The sequence below is a fragment of the Rhinolophus hipposideros genome (assembly GCF_964194185.1).
Source record: "Rhinolophus hipposideros genome assembly, chromosome: 3".
NCBI classification, from domain to species: domain Eukaryota; kingdom Metazoa; phylum Chordata; class Mammalia; order Chiroptera; family Rhinolophidae; genus Rhinolophus; species Rhinolophus hipposideros.
The window spans coordinates 41,673,557-41,690,264 of record NC_138049.1 but is presented as its reverse complement, the minus strand read 5'-3'; the positions used below and the strand labels follow the sequence as shown (position 1 = coordinate 41,690,264).

The 16,708-nt window shown below is 36.3% G+C and overlaps 1 protein-coding gene across 2 annotated transcripts in view; it reads right to left on the bottom strand.

Annotated features, from left to right (window-relative positions):
• Window positions 1–344: 344 nt before the first annotated feature.
• The window catches only part of FRK (fyn related Src family tyrosine kinase), a 96,007-nt gene continuing 79,643 nt past the window's right edge, over window positions 345–16,708 (bottom strand). Inside the window, exons 5-8 of one of the 2 annotated variants that reach the window (XM_081043114.1) lie at window positions 13,618–13,776; window positions 5,500–5,681; window positions 4,292–4,460; window positions 345–3,910 (exon numbers count right to left, since the gene is read on the bottom strand). In XM_081043114.1, the coding sequence (XP_080899240.1) occupies window positions 3,699–3,910; window positions 4,292–4,460; window positions 5,500–5,681; window positions 13,618–13,776 (722 nt within the window). In that variant the 3' untranslated portion in view covers window positions 345–3,698. The remainder of the gene's footprint in view (window positions 3,911–4,291; window positions 4,461–5,499; window positions 5,682–13,617; window positions 13,777–16,708) is intronic. The other variant, XM_081043115.1, reaches the window with a different exon arrangement.

Genomic DNA, 16,708 nt, shown 5'->3' with positions numbered 1-16,708 from the left:
AGTAGTATGGGGATGTAGGGTATAGCATAAGGGACATAGTTAATAATATTATAATAACTATGTATGGTGTCAGATGGGTACTAGATTTATCGGGATGATAGATGGGAAGGGATTGGGGGACAGGGTGAAAAAGTTTAGGGGATTAAGAAGTACAAATTGGTAGTTACAAAATAGTCCTGGGATATAAAGTAAAGCATAGGGAATATAGTCAATAATATGGTAATAAGTATGTATAGGTGGGTACTAGACTAGTCAGGGGGATCACTTCTTAAATTATATAAATATCTAACCACTATGCTGTACACCTGAAATTAATATAAAATTATAATAATAACAATAATAGACACTGTGAAAATTAAATTATTGAATTATTGTTGGGGTCATAGATTTAAAAGATTTGTAAGTATTCACCAAACTATCCACCCTTTTTATCCTACAACACTGAATTTTTGGATCATATTTAAGGTTATAGACCAAAATTTCTCCGTAATGATGCCAGGAAATACAAGAACCAAATATTTCCAGATGAGCCCACAGGCAATTCCAATACCCATGTTTACAAAACTCATCTACATTTTTTAAGAGTGGCTTTTCTGTATGGAAGAACACAATGACACAATTTTAATAAATACCCAAATCACCACCATTCCAGTTCATATAATGTATATGTGCAGAGTCCTGAAAAGGCAGCACACACACAGTACCCACAAAGCTGTTTGGTCCAAAAAACATACGCTCATTTAGACCATGAAAAGCATTCTTGCATGTAGGGCATATCTTTGGCAAAGCCATGGATCACCACCTGGGCTCTGCTTTTTCCAGGAAGCTTCAGCTGGGTGACAGTACGTCATCTTTCGAAGACAATTGATCCCATTAGGCCATCAGAGAATCGAAAGAGTTTGGGCCTCTTTTGGTTCAGTCAATCCAGGTAGTCACCATGCAGACACATGTTGTAAGTAAACAGTGTGAACGGGCCCAGCTTAATATTTCCCCATGGCACGTTTTTTGGTGTCCTTTAAGTGTCCCCATTGCTATAGCGCAGTTTGCAGATTGCTGGTCACTTTGACTTTACCTGTTTCTGATGACACAATGTTCAGGTTCCACAACTATTAAAAGTCCATCCTGCGCCTCCTTTGATCTTAGATCATGTAAACTTATTTCCTTCCTAACCTGAAAAGATGCTTAATGGAACTTTGAATTCTTAGGTTTTGTCAAAAGAGATTTGAAATACCACTTGAAATCATGTACTGACATCCCTTACCACCACTTCCAAATAACTGAATTACATAAACAAAACATTACACAGAAAGTACTTTGCTACAATTTATGGGTGGTAAATTTAACAAGAGCTGGCTCATTGTAGGGAAATTCAACTTATCTTTTCTGGATCCTTTTATTCTATACGTGGAAAGAAATTCATGTCAGTTAAAAAAAAATCTATTACTGCTTCGCATAACTGAACCCATTGTTTTTCACCATGATCCATCAGGTAAAAAACAAGAATAATAGATTGCTTTGACAGAACCTTGAACATAAACATCTCCAAGAATCAAGCATAGAAAGTTAAATGGTTTTCAGGTGGTATTAAAAAAAACAACGATCATCTTTATGCATTTGAAAACTCGGATCTTACTAAAAATGTGTTATTATTATCTGCTACAAAAAGATAAATTATATAGAAGTTGAACTTTCACGATTAGACTCGATGATTTTAACTAAATAATGGAAGTCTTATACATAGTCAACTGATTACAAAGATTAGTGTTTACCTTATTTTACAAATATTTTCTGTTCATAAAGTAATCAAGGGACTCTATAATCATTAGTTCTACATAACCCATTTTAGTTTCAGAAAAGTTTGAGTGAACGTGCATACACCTACTTTACACACACACACACACACACACACACACACACACACACACACACACCCCTACCACATCTCAGGTGATTTTTCTCCTTAACTGACACCTATCCAGCATCTAATCTTTTCTAATTTTATTTAGATAATCCAACCTCCCAAATTGTCTCCAGGAAAGATGACTACATTGCCAGCTACAGAACTCACCCGAAGTCAATCAGCGCATAATATTCACTTTAAGTCTATTATTGGCACAGGGCTGGACATATGACCCCAATTTGTCCAAACAGAAAAACAGAATGATTTTTATGCAAGATGAAAATGCAGAGAGCTCGGCTTCCCATTTTTTCTTATCAGATGAAGAGGAGAGAACAGGGAGCTCCAGTTGCTAATGACAGTCATCTGTGACCCCGAGAATGAGGACAATACTGGTGGCAGAGGCTATGGTCAGAAAGGATTTGAATCTTAGTTGACATCATTGAACTACTAATGGCATTGTGCCTGGAGCCCTTCCTACCTCCTGTCTGCCAGTTAGAGAATTTACAAATTGACTTAGTGTTTAATACACGTTGAATGAGGTTCTGTAACTGCTTATATATGTTCTTCTTTCCCTTTAAAAAGAAATGACAGAATATACTCAAAATGTTCTGCTTTCTCGTGGCTAGTTTCATTCATATTGCTTTACATCAGAAGATCTTTGAATATGTATTTGATTTTGAAACTACCTTTGAGAACTCTCCCTAATCATCTAATGAGGCACAAAATTTGATACATCCACTGCTTAAAAAGACGATAATATTCTTACAAACGTTAATGCAAATTTAAAACGAGTAAAAACCCTCTTGACAAAAAGTACAGTTTCACAATCAAGGTCAAACATTATTCCCAGCCTCAAGACCTGAAACAGCTTGACCTGTTTTGTAGTCAATTTTAAACTCTGGCCTATAATGCCAAAGGTACATTATTTTTTTAATTATTCAGAATTATTTGTAGGCCATAGCAATCCTAACTGCTCCCTTCTCATTTTCCTAAACTATTTTGATACTTACTTCTCAGATCTTGCTGGGTATTAGATGTTTCTTGCATATGTCCACAGATAATAACTCATCAGCTTTGCAATCTGATTCTTAACATTAAGAGATTAAAACTAATGTAGATGATTCTCAGATGACACATACTGAGGTAGAGAAAAATTCCATCATTTCCTTCCACAAAATGAGAGAAATTTTAATTCTTTTTTTTCAACAGCTGCTTCGTATTTTTATGCATAGGAAAAAAATATGTGCAATTACTCCAAGTACAATCAAGTCATTTAACATGGCTTTACTATCATTGTAGTTGCAGGATATTTTAAAAGAGAAAAAAAGAATCTCACAGCACAGGTCCTGCTGTGCAGCAAAGCAATCAAATTCCTTCATAATAACAGCCTGATGGAATTCAGCGATCTGAGGAATAATGAATAACCACTTTAATCAGTAAACAGGAAAGTGCTATAACAGTCACTGAGTAAAAATTGACTATCATTTGTTGATCCTCTTGATGAGCATTTCAAACAATAAATAGAATTGTAAGTATCTTTTAAAAAGAAAAATAACTTTGGTTAGTGCGGTTGATTTTGCCAGGCAATGAGAAAATGAAAGACCATCTTAGATTGTCCTGCAGTGTAGTCCTATCAATAAAATGCACACATAATTTTTCTAAAATGACCTGGCCAAACTGACCCTATCACTTGAATATGTCAAGATGAAGTGATTTTGCAGTTGGTTAATAAGGTTGTATTTCTGGACTGATTACTGAACTTCATTCTATTTCATTCATTGATTCTCTTCTTCACTGTTCATCTTATGAAGTTATTTGCATCTGAATATGAAGAGTCTGTTTCAAAATAGTCTTCAAGTTTACAATGCAGTCTCTCAAATGTTGGCCGTTCCTTAGGCTCTGCATTCCAGCATTCCAGCATGATGCTATAGAACTGCAATGGGCAATTAGATGGTTGAGGGAGTCTGTAGTTTTGACCCAGCTTCTGGATTACCTGAGCACCTGTCATACCTAAAAATATAGAATGAAATCAACAAAAAACAAGTTAAGAAAAAACACAGAGTATTAAATTCCAGAGACACTTACACTATAGAAAATTGATTTTCTTGGTGAAGTTATGAGGTCTTCCATCCCTTTCCCAGGCTGCAGAGATTAAACTAAATCCTGCATCAAGTAATGTCTATAAGACTGAAATTCAAGAGCAAAGGAGGAGGCAATAAACCACCTCATTAATGCAAATCATCATCATCCAATTTTATTTCTTATGCTCCCAAAGGCACATGGTGTGGTCAGCCTCATAACTCTGCCCTCTAAGTCTGGGCGAAGCAGTTAAAGTCACACCTAAGTAAGTGACCTGCAGCAGAAAAGCCCACTTCAGAATTAATTACTCACCACTATAAGGCATTTTGCCATAAGTAATGATTTCATAAAGAAGGATTCCAAATGACCACACATCGGACTTAATGCTGAATTTATTAGTACGAATAGCTTCAGGCGCAGTCCACTTCACTGGCAGCTTTATTTCGTGTTTAGATTCATAGATGTCTTCATTATCTACCTGCTAATGCATTAAGAAATCAAAGCAACTTAAAGTGATATATATATATATATATATGTATGTATATGTATTTTTTTGCCACCCTCATTCATCTGTTACGTGCTTCACATTAACATTTAGAGGAAAAAGATTCAAGGTGAGCTCAGTTCAACGGATAGTTATAGTAGCAAATTCCAAATATGACATACAAGACTGAAAAATCTGTGAGAAGTCATTAATAAAACATTATCTGAGAGCCTACTATGTGCTAAAAATGATGTGGTCTTTAGTAAATTAAAAAAAAAAAAAATGAAAGCAAAACCTGTCTGTTTTCTGATTTACTGCTGGTATTGAAGAGCCACTGACTTTGATAATTATCATGTAACCACTTTCTAATACTGAAAAGTAGGATCCAAATGATATTAATATATCAATCACTGGGGTTCTAATTAATCTACAGAAAGAAAAGATGATGAATTCATGAAATTCAAAAGAGAATCATTTATTTGTTGTGTTTCATGCCCCACATCTACAATTTTAGGATATAATGTAGAAATTAAATTTAGAAAAAAAAAACAATGAATATTATATCTCCTATACCAGTGTCTGTTGACATAATATCATGAAATAGGAGGTGGGACAGGAGGGGGCAGGAATTAAAAATTCCATGATTGCTGAAGAATTCTGGCTGCATGCATGTTAGCCTGGCATAAAGTGAGCAAATGCTGGTAGGGTAAATGTGTACAAAGTATGGCTACTTTTTGTAAAGGAAATAGAGGCAGACAGAGGCTACTGGTACTGAAAAGTAGATCATTAATTCAACCACAAACTTAATTTCATACTTTTCCATCTGGTTGGTCATCACGTTCTCAGTTTCTTTCTCCTTAGTGAAGAAACAGAAATGGGAGGTAGTTTGTCTGTAAAGCCTTGTGCTATTGAAGTGTTCTATGGGCCACAGAACTTGGAGAAACATTGTTTTGAAGAATAACAGTAAAGCTATTAGTCTACTGGTATGTTAGGATTTTGACCCATTACAAAAACTAATTAAAACAAACAAATTCACCTTAAAAACTCTTGCAAGTCCAAAATCTGCCACTTTGTAGATATTATGTTCACCAACAAGGACATTTCTGGCAGCCAGATCTCTATGTATATAGTTCTGGGACTCCAAATAGGCCATTCCAGAGGCAACTTGTGCCGCCATGTCTACCTGCTGAGTCAGATGGATTTTTGATCCGGCGTCATCTAGGCAATAAGAAAAAATGAGAGATTTACTTTGGGGAATATTTCACCTATTGAAGTGAATTCTGAGAATCTAGATAAATGAGCTATCAGTGGGATTAAGTGCCATAGCACTGATCTGTTAAGCAAAACAATGTAAACATACAAATGATTTCACTTCCTTTGAAGGGTCAACGAGGCAATGATTTTCAGAATCCAAACACATTTCAATGCCCTTCCCTGAATAAGCATTACACAGAGAAAGAAGCAACAGTATCACATGATCCAAACACAGCTATAGTCATCTGAAAGAGTTGGGCATCACCTTTGTCCATAACACACATCACCAAGCTCATCTCTTCATGAAAATTGTTACTTGCTCAAGTCTGGAATTCTTTCAAACGTTTAAAATTTTCTTTTAGTCTTTGATATTAAAAACAATGCTAATTTGCATGGCTGAGCCAATTAAAGTTCTCATTATTTCATTGTACTGTTCTTCAAAACTAGCTCACTAACAAAAATGTAGTCAATCAGTAGTTATAAAATGTGTATATTATATTTGTACTCCATTAAGCTTGATACACTTTTTTATTTCCCATTCTTAGCCTATTGTTCTTAGAATAGGTTGTTCATCTCTGCAGTCATGGACATACATTTAATAAACACAGTTTCTCCTACTGCTCATCCTGTATAACTAAATATAGGAAATTCACATAGTAGGGTCAGTGTGATCATTAGGAGATAGGTTAGTTATTTTGTGATGACTTTGTGAAATGGAGTCAGCCATCCCTGGACAGTGTTTAGCTACCACATTCTCAGTCACTGTCTTCAGATGTCTAAAGAATTTAAAAGGTTTCATATAAATGCAAACTATCATTATTCCTGACTAAGCCAAATATTACAAAAAGTGTTTTGGACTCATGGTCAAGAGTCTTAGGCACAATTTTTGCCTTGAGAGGCAACTATATAGTACAGAAGTTAGGAAGACTGATTTGAAACTAGAGTGCCAGAATTTGGATCAGGGCTCTCTCTGCCTCAAATATCTTTCCTGACTTTGGGCAAGCTTCTAAGCACTCCTAAGCCACAGTTTCTGCATGTCTATAGCAATAATTGTAATTATGGTATTGATTGTTAAAATGAGAATTAAAATGAGTCAATACATGTAAAGCACTTAGGACAGTGTCTAGCACCTAGAAAGAACTCAGTAAACCCTACCTGTTATTGCTATCATTGTTGCTGCCTAATCAAAATTAACCAGTTTAGGACTTGTTAAGCTAGAGATGCCTGTGGATTACCCAAATAGAAATGCCTAACAGAAAAAAAGTATATGGGTCTGGAGCTCAGGAGAGACGATGCAGCTAGAATATTGATTTAATAGTGATAGTTTATGAGTGGGAGTTAAACATTAAAAGTGTCTGGGGTTGCTACAAAGTGATAGAATCATGAAAAACCCCTACATTTAGGGAAGGCAAAGGAAGATAAACCTGTAAGAAAACTGAGAAGGATGAGAGGAGAATCAGAAAAGAACATCATTATAGTTAAAGCTTTTGAGAAAGAGACAGTCACCACCATTGTCAAACTGCACAAAAAAGTCCACCAAGATAAGGGCTAAATGGCATATGTTAAATATAATAAGTAGGTACTCATTGGTCGCCTTGATGGCAGGAAGAGCAGTTTCACTGGAGATGGAATATAAGGGGCTGGAGGCTAGACAAGAGCTGAAAGCATGGAGACAGTAAGAGGAGATGTCAATTCCCAAAACTCTAGTGAAGAAGGGAAGACCAAAAAAAGGGGGGCGGGGGAGCGTGGTAGAGGAAAATGTAAGTCAAGGGAAGCAATTATGAAATTTATGATAGTGAAGGTTTGTCACTGACAACATACTCAGGCGGTTTTTGGAGTGCTGGTCATGTTCTCAAGTCTTGCTTTATACAGTGGCTGCACAGCTGTTCACTTGCTCATTTTATAATTAATAATAAATTATACTATATGATATATGTACTTTCTACAAATATGCTATCTTTTTAAATTTTTAAAAAATTGAAATAAATAGAGTCAAGGACATTTTTGAAATGGTAAGGACCTAAGCACAGTATATGTGTGTGTATATGAATATATATTTATGATTTTAATGCAAGCAGCATATTTAAGTAGGATGTGAGGTGAAACTAACTAAATGCTCACTGATCCATTTGTCCTTTTATTCCTGGACACACACAGAAAACTATAGTCCCCATTTTCCCTTGCATTTAAATTGGACCATGTCACGAGTTCTGTGGACTGCAGTGTGTGCAGAGATGTTCATCGTTTACAGGCCTGATTCTTAAAATCTCCCACATCTTTGTAGCTAAAAGAGATGAATTTTGAAATGACAGAGACGTGATAAAAGGAGCCTAAATTTCTGTGCCCTCCTCATTTAAAGCCACACAGAAGAGGTGGCTGGTGTATATCAACAATGCCTATTTTTATTATGTCACTGAGATTTTTGAGTTGTATGTTATAGCGGATAACGTTAATTATTCCATCTATAATGACAAACTATAAGCAAAAAGACAAACTCTAACTTAGTATGCAGCATAAGGGTAAATCATTGTGGCACTGAGCTCTGTTAGACAAAATAGCTAAGCGTTTTGATATCAAAGTCACTCAATAAAAAAATAAACATTAAAAAGTTTAAGATAAGCTGCTGATTAGTCCTAGGCTGCGTGGTAGGCGACCTCAAAAATAGCATCCAATATTCTCTGCTTCCTGGTATTCACACCATTGTGAAATCCCCTTCTCTTAAGCATGGTTTGAACCAAGTAACTCATTTTTAACACAGAGTCTATGACAAAAGTGATGGGTATCACTTCCAAGAGAAGTTACAAAAGACTGTGACTTCATCTTGCTGGAAGTTTTATCTCCCTTGTTCTCTCGCTTGCTCACTCTGCCATAATAAAGCCAACTGCCATGTGATAGAGGTCCATGTAACAAGGAACGTAAGGCTGCTTCCAGCTAACACCAGCAAGGACATGAGTTCTTCAGTCCAACAGCCACAGAGGAACCAACTTCATGCCAATAATCACATGCATAAAACTGAAAGTAAATCAACCTCCTGTAGAGATTTCAGGTTACTGGAGCACCTGGCAATGCCTTCACTGCAGACTTGTGAGAAACCCTGGGCTGGAAGGCCCAGCTCAACTCCACCTGTGGATTCCTGACCACAGAAACTCTGAGAAAATAAATGTTTGCTGCTTTAAGCCACCAAGTTTTGGAGTAATTTGTTGTGCAGTAATAGATAATGAATACAGGTTGGTATTAGGAAAATAACATCAGTCATGCATTTCATTTAAAAATTGGACTATGAGGCAGATTTCCTGGGTCTGAATTTTAACTCAAGCACCTTGGATAAGTTACTTATTCTCCCCATCCCCTAGTTTCTTCAACTATAAGCTAGGGGTGATAATAATAATAATTCATGAGGTTGTTAGAATAATGAACTACATTAATATTTGTAGAGGACTTAGAAAAATATCTGGCACATAGTAAGTGCTATATAGTACTTTTTACAGAAAAAAATTAAAATGTGTATGCTCCTCTCTCACCACTATCCCATGTGGTGGAATTCTAGTAAATCACCTCACTTAATAACTCATAACAATTATATGAAGTAACTATTGTTATTATTTGCCATTTCACGGGGGTTCCTGCTACTCTGAGGAACAGGTAATATGTTGTAGAGTGGAGATTGAAATCCAGGTATGTTTTAGATCGAAATCATATTCTCTCAAGAACTATTCTATACTGCCTGCTGACAACTTACCTTACACATCACTCCTGAGTACCCTAATGTCAGGGACGATTAGGAGACTTCCATTCACACAAATGGCAACTCGTTATGTAGTTGTATTCAGTTAAAGGGTATCTCAATGGAAACATCCCTGTCCACATCAGTCCACTTAAGTGAACTGTCAATGAGAATGATGAACAATGAGAATGATGCTAGAACTTGATTTATATATATATTTTTAAGGAAATACCCTGACATATGTCAGATGCTCTATAGGTATTTATTGGAAAGAAAACAAGCCCAACTAAACTGAAAATAAAAAAGCAGATATTTATCCTCTTTAAAGTTCAGTAAGAATTACCTGTATCAATTACCCTCAATGCGAACATTTTTTGACAAGCCTCTCCCATTTTGGAGAACTATATTGCAAAAAAATATTCAGCCAAGCTTAGAGATTACAAAGATGGTTCTATAGGAAAATATGTATGTTATTTCAACTATCAAATACAATATCTAATCCTATTACAGTGGATATAAAAAGGTTTTCACTGACAGGCACAATAGAGAAGGAAATTGACTAACAACACATTTCTTACCCTGAAAGAGTGCAGTAGGTTAGGAACTGCTTAAGTCGACCTCAGAGCATACTTCTAATAAAATAGCCAGATGTCAAAACTGTTATAAAAGTTGTTCACAGACCTGTGACAATTTACATCTACAGCAAGAAAATATTTTCAATTATGTCCCATTACTCAAGTCTTTCAGCTTAATATTTATCATGATAGGCTGTTTAAGGGTGGCAGATTCATTATAAGATCACCTCATTGAATTTAATCCCTCTTGATTGGGAAGGGATTGTCTATAGTGAGCATATTTTCATTACTCCTCCTTGCTGCTAAGTATCCTGGAAAATGGTAGCTTTGGTAAATTGACCTTCATGTCCCTACCCAGATGACAGGATTCATGCTCGACTCTGAGTAAAACACATCAACAAGCCACAGAAATCCTCAGAGGAGTTTGCAGTGTAATAAGGGATCTTTTCAAGCTGATCCCAAAAGCCTCAAAACAAGCTTGACTCTAAGTCCCAATCTTACTAGGTTCAGGAGAGCCCCAACTTAATCTCTCTTTTAATTTATTCATTCCGTCAGTCAACGCATAATTAGTTCACACCTCCTATGTGCCAGACACTGTTCTAGCACTAAAACAAAGAAAAATTTCTGCCCTTGTGGACTTGTACTTTACAAGATACTGAAAATAAGCTACATAAATGTCGTGCATTATAAGATGATTAACAGATAAAAGAGAAAACAAAATCCAGAAAAGAAGAATATGAAGCGTCAGAGGGAGATTAAATTTTAACACTTAGAGGGCAATCAGCAAAAGACTCACCATGATGGGGATGTCTGAAGATATTTGCAGAAGACTTTCAGGAAGTGAGGAAGCAGACTATGTGGGTAAGTAATGGAGAACAATTCAGACCTAAAAATCAGCAAGTGTGGAGCACCTGAAGTCAAGCACATCTGGAAGATATGAAGAGCAGAAGAAAAAAAAAGGCAGTGTAGTTGACACAGAGTGAACAGGGGACAGTTGTAAGAGGCAGATGGAGAGGCAGATCCTGGGGACTGCATGGGTCCCCAGAGAGAAGAACAAATAGGAGTCATTAAAAGTTTTGAGCTAAGGAGGGACAAGATCTGATTTACATTTTAACAGGATCTCTCTAACTACTGTATTAAGAAGAGACTGAAGGAGACAAGCACTAAAAGAGGGAGACCAATTAGGAGGCTATTGCAGAATCCAGGAGAGAGTTGATTGATAGCTTGGACCAGAGTGGGAGGGTTGAGAAGCGGAAAATTCCAGGATATATTTGGAAAGCAAAATAATGGGATTTGAGGGCGGCTTAGAGATAGGATGTGAGAAGTAGAAATGACTCCAAGATATTGGGCCTGATTGTTGACATTGTCAAAGAAAGAAGGACCACAAGAGTAGCAGATTACTGGAAATAATACAAGAATATCAATCAGTTTGGGTCATGTTGTTTTAAAATGTCTAATAGACATATGTAGTAGAAATTAGGGCTGTTCTCAAACATTTATTTTTGTCTCCTTTCAAGCACTTTAGAGAATCGTGCTCCCCTACTCCTTTTGACTTAATTAGGCTGGATGAAAAGTGCACAAAAGTCACCTCTGTCACTTGTGGTCAGAAACTTTAAGAGCCAGAATAAGGTTAGTTACATCCTGTGCCCCTGCCAAGGTGATCAAAAGAGCTGAACCACCAGTCAATCTATTTTTGTACATGTACCATGAGCAAAATAAATACTTAAGTTAAGTCTCTGGGACTTCAAGGCTGTTTTTTACTGCATCATAACTACATTATCCAGACTGGCATAATATTTAAGTAGAGAAGTTAAGAAGGCAGTTGGATATATGATTCTGAAGTAATAGAAGGATATAAATTGGGGGAATTGTTGATACATAAATGTTAGTAAACAACGCAACTGGTTGAGATTAGCAAGAGAGCTAGCAATGTTGCAAAGGAGTCCTGAAAAATTGCAAGATACTGAAAGGTCTGGGAGAGGTCTGGGAAATGAGGGAAATCACATAAAATTGAGAACATAAATTGAGAACCAGAGAGAAAGATAGGAGGAAAAGCCATGAGTGAAGTGTCCTGGAAGCTAAATGAAGGAACTGTTACCAGAAGGAGATAGTGTCCATCAAATAAAATACTGCTGATAGGTCTGAGAATTAAAAATTGACTATTGACTTTAAAACTGTGAATGTTATAAGTGACCTTGACAAAGTACTTTTATTAGAGATGACCTAAGATGGCTCCTGTACTTTTGTCCCTGGGAATAAGGACCAAGAGGTCAATGGTTAAGGTTGGTATTTCTATGATGGATAACGTATTCTGATGCTGTTAGATTTCATATCTTTTTGGAAGAGAGCTAGGTATATTTTTGTGGGTTTTCTGTTTTTAAAAGCATTTAACAGACCTATGTTCTTGGTTCTTCTAACCTAATTGTACAACTTAATATCACCAGTTTCACAAGTTACCCTGAAATAAGAGAATACTCTTATCTTTCTGATATCTTTGTTATATTATTCTCACCTACCTTTACCTCCATACACTACATCACTCCCACTCTGACATTTCAAGAAAAGATAGAAAAATCTCTTTTTTAAGTATGAATTACAGTTGACCCTTGTATAGCACGGCTATGAACTGCACGAGTCCACTTATACATGGATGTTTTTTCAATAAACACCTGTACTGTTTTTGATCTGCAGTTGGGAGTCAGTCCACAGATACAGAGGGCCAACTAGATACATTGATCTATGCCATTTTATATAGGTACTTGGTCATCCGTGGATTTTGATATCTGCAGGGGGTCCTAGAACAAATCCCCCACTGATACCAAGGGACAACAGCAATAGTTAAGTTGGGGGGGGTGTCAAAAGTTATATGCACATTTTCAACAGCCCGGGGGGTGAGCACCCCTAACCCCATACTGTTCAAGGGTCAACAACTGTATTTTCTCAGTACTTGATCTCAACTACTGTTAACATTTCATTTTAAGGCTTATTACATCATTGCTTATGAAATTATTTATTAATAAACACCAAAATTTTACAATGCGCTTAAGTCTTATCTGACTAGAGTAAGCAGATGTAGAAATAAAGCAATAGTACATTTTTTCTTTTTAGTCTGAAAATCCTAATATTGCCTAACAGTGGAAGTATTTTAAACACCAACAAGTACAATGTTGTCAAACACTGGCAAAGAAAAAAAATGATGGTACCTCTCCCTCTCTTTTCCCAAAAGAATTTTATGTCCCCTAATTCTCAGCCATAGAAAATATTGGTCCATGACTGATATGATTCAATTAGTTATTGTAGGAAACAAAGCATCACGCAAAACATTTATTCTTCAATCTTCCACATTACTTTTAAGTACTCCAATATGTCCATTGTGAACAATTTGTTCTTCCACTACATAAATATTTTTCCTCCCTTTGAGTACACAGTATATAGCCTATAAAAGAGTAGTTAAGCAATTTAATGTTAAAACATTCATTCTCACAGATATACACATAGTAAATATCCTTTGGGTTACAGAAAGCTTGCTAAATTGACATTTATAGGACTTACTAAACTAAATGACTCTTTTTTTCTCCCTTTTATTAAGTCTTTAGCTTACTTTGGAGATATTCTTGCAGACTTCCATGTCTCATCAACTCTGTAATAATATAAATTGGATCTTCTAAAGTGCAAACAGCATAAAGCTGGATGAGCTTTGGATGTCTTAGGTTCTTCATTATCTGTGCCTCCCTCAGGAAGTCATTTGGATCCATTGAACCTGAAACAAGAAGAGGGGGAAATCACTTTATGTTATTGAGACATTCCTATCCTCACAGCAGCCTGGTGGGAATCACCAAGATCGCTGCCTGCCTCTCAGTAAAGTGAGAACATCGATGTCGCAAATCTTCAGATTTATCAAAGAGGAGAATCAGTTCAGCCAGGGCAACCTAATAACTGATGTGCTGGGGCATCGCGGTGTGCAGTTTATGTGTTATGACCTGTAGGTGAAGAAAGGTTGATTCAGGTTCACATGAAAAATGAAGAAAAAAGGAAAGACTGACAGTCTAATTGAAAAAACAAGGCAGGCATCTTAAGAACACAAAGAAAAGACATTCTATTAACATGAATGCTGGAAGATACTGAATGTTTAATTACTGCAGCCAGAGCTTTGTGGTCCAGGATCCAGGGAAGACTGATAGCTGTTCTGTCCTTAGTACCCACTGTGGTAACAGCTGGATAACAATTCTAAAGTAATGACATTCGGCCATATTTATGTCCTTAATTCTGTAGGGACATACAGTATAAACTAAGGAGAAAATAATCAAAACTTAGTGTTTTTCCCACCAGTCTTTTGTGTCTAACTTGAAATTGATAGTCAACATTTTCTCCTGTATTAATACTTCTGCAGTCAGTCTTAATAGATTGACCAAATGATAAGGAAGACAGTACTGGGACCTATTCTGAAAACTCATCTACAATTAAATTGTATTTAAATGGCTCATCTCAGACTCACCATGCAAAGTGGTTAACAGGAAATCAAATCTAAGAGGAGGAAGGATATCTGGAGTTTACATTTCATCAGTAATTTTTAAATCTTTCATTTCTTTTAGGATGTGATGTTTTAGAGGTATTATTGTAATTTCATATTTCAGGATTCACTATGAATAGTGCAAATATTTCTATTGATGCCCAAAGAGAGTGTTTTGTTTCATTCATCATGTTCTCATGTTGAAGACTTCACAATTGATATTTGAACCCAGGCATGGTCAACCTTTGACATTCTAAGGTGACATTCTGACTTATTTACTAATGTGAAGAAGAGTTATATGTTACCTGCAGATCATTTCACATAAAACATTTAGGCAGTCTATCCTTTGGTATACCCTTTACAGTCTAGAAGTCTAGAACCTAGGCTCAATCAAACTCCAGAGTCTGAACAAACCCTGGCTCACTGTGTGATCTTTAGCAAGTTACCAAACATCTCTGTACTTCAGTTTCTCCATCTGCAAAGTGTGGCTAATAACTTACTGACATCATAAAATCATTATCAGGATAATAACAATGCCTGACACATATATATTCAATGACTGTTGACCATTATTTGTATTATTATTAATATGCGTACTCTGGACTAAGCCAAATAGATCAACTGCATGTATTTTTTCACAAGCTGAAGAGGGGAATAGATGATGATTGAAGAGGGAAGATAAAGGGAAATGTCCTAGTCTCTTTTTCCTCACTTTTTGCTGAGCTCCCTCAATTTCATCTCTACGATTGGTTTGCTCCACATAATCAAATAGGATTGAAATCTTGAATCATAGTGGCAAAATGGATCTGAATACAAATAAGGCACCCAAACCATAATAAAGGATTTTGTACTTGGTTGGTACAACTAGTTTGGCATATGGTCAAATATGGATATATTGGGATACTCCCAACCCCTCACCCCCCCAAAAAAAAATAATCTGACTCATAAAACTTCCAGTGATGGCAGAAATAATAATCACCATTCAGACAGTTTATATGTATAATATGTTCTCTGTTGATACTTTGGGTGGGCGTCAGATTCATGAAATGCAGGACACTCAAATCACTGCCAAATCAGACTATGCACAATAGCTGGAACCACAGTACGTTCGGAGCCTCTGCAAGTGAAGGCTGGCTACGCTGGTTATAGCTGACCAGCTGCACAGCAGAGGAGACCCAATCTCAACTCAGCTTGTAATGCAACATTAAATATTAATTTTTGTCTGTCAAAGCTACTGTGGGAGTTGATTTCAGGCTCATCTTTATTGCATGGTAGTCTGCTAAGCAATAAATAGCTGCTAAGATTGATTAATGGCCCCAGTAAAGTGAAGACATTTAACCAATCACCAAAGCTGTTTACTGCTATCACACTGTAAATCAATAATAATCATTTCTGTTGGAGAGAAAACTATCATGGCATTTCTTTTTTTAATATAAGAAATCTGATTTTTTTTGTTCTCTTTTGACCTCAAGAAGGCCTTCCTTAGAGAGCAATGTTAGGATAGATAGCTAGCTGCTTCTTTTTGGAAAAGAATAATTAGGTTGGACAATAAAGTTGAGTCTCAATTGTCAACAAGATTAGGATTCAAAAATCACATACACACAGTGACTCTGAAAATCTCAGGTGTTGGAATAGATTGTCCTCACCTGAAGTATTCACATGGCATCTGGGCACTTAAAAGTGTTGCTCCCTTGTTTCATGTGGCAGATGTAAATACCCTGGGCTCCTGCTCTAGCAAATTTACACATCAGTGGGCATCTGTCAGGAACTTATTAACATTTTTAAAGAACGCACTATTTACATTTTATGTACATTGAATCCTTATAAAACCCTATGAAGTAGGAACTAATATAATTCCCACTTCCAGATGAAGAGATTCAAAAGGTGCAAAAAGTCAAAGAGGGCAGAGCCAAGTTTGGACTCAGGTTTACCTTACACCAAATTTTATGCTCTTAACTATTATACCAGAAAGTCCCAAACTTTGTCAGTTCATGGCATACTCACTGTCTCAGTAACTTTTTTCATGATGCCCCTAAGCTAAAATGAATACCCAACAGTTCTACTGATTACTTGGCTAAATCCAAACAACTGAAGCAGTACTTGTGTCCTAATGACTTAATACCCCTTTTTGAAAAGTAATACAGATCAACTGAAAGAAAATAATAATTGTTTATTTCATTCT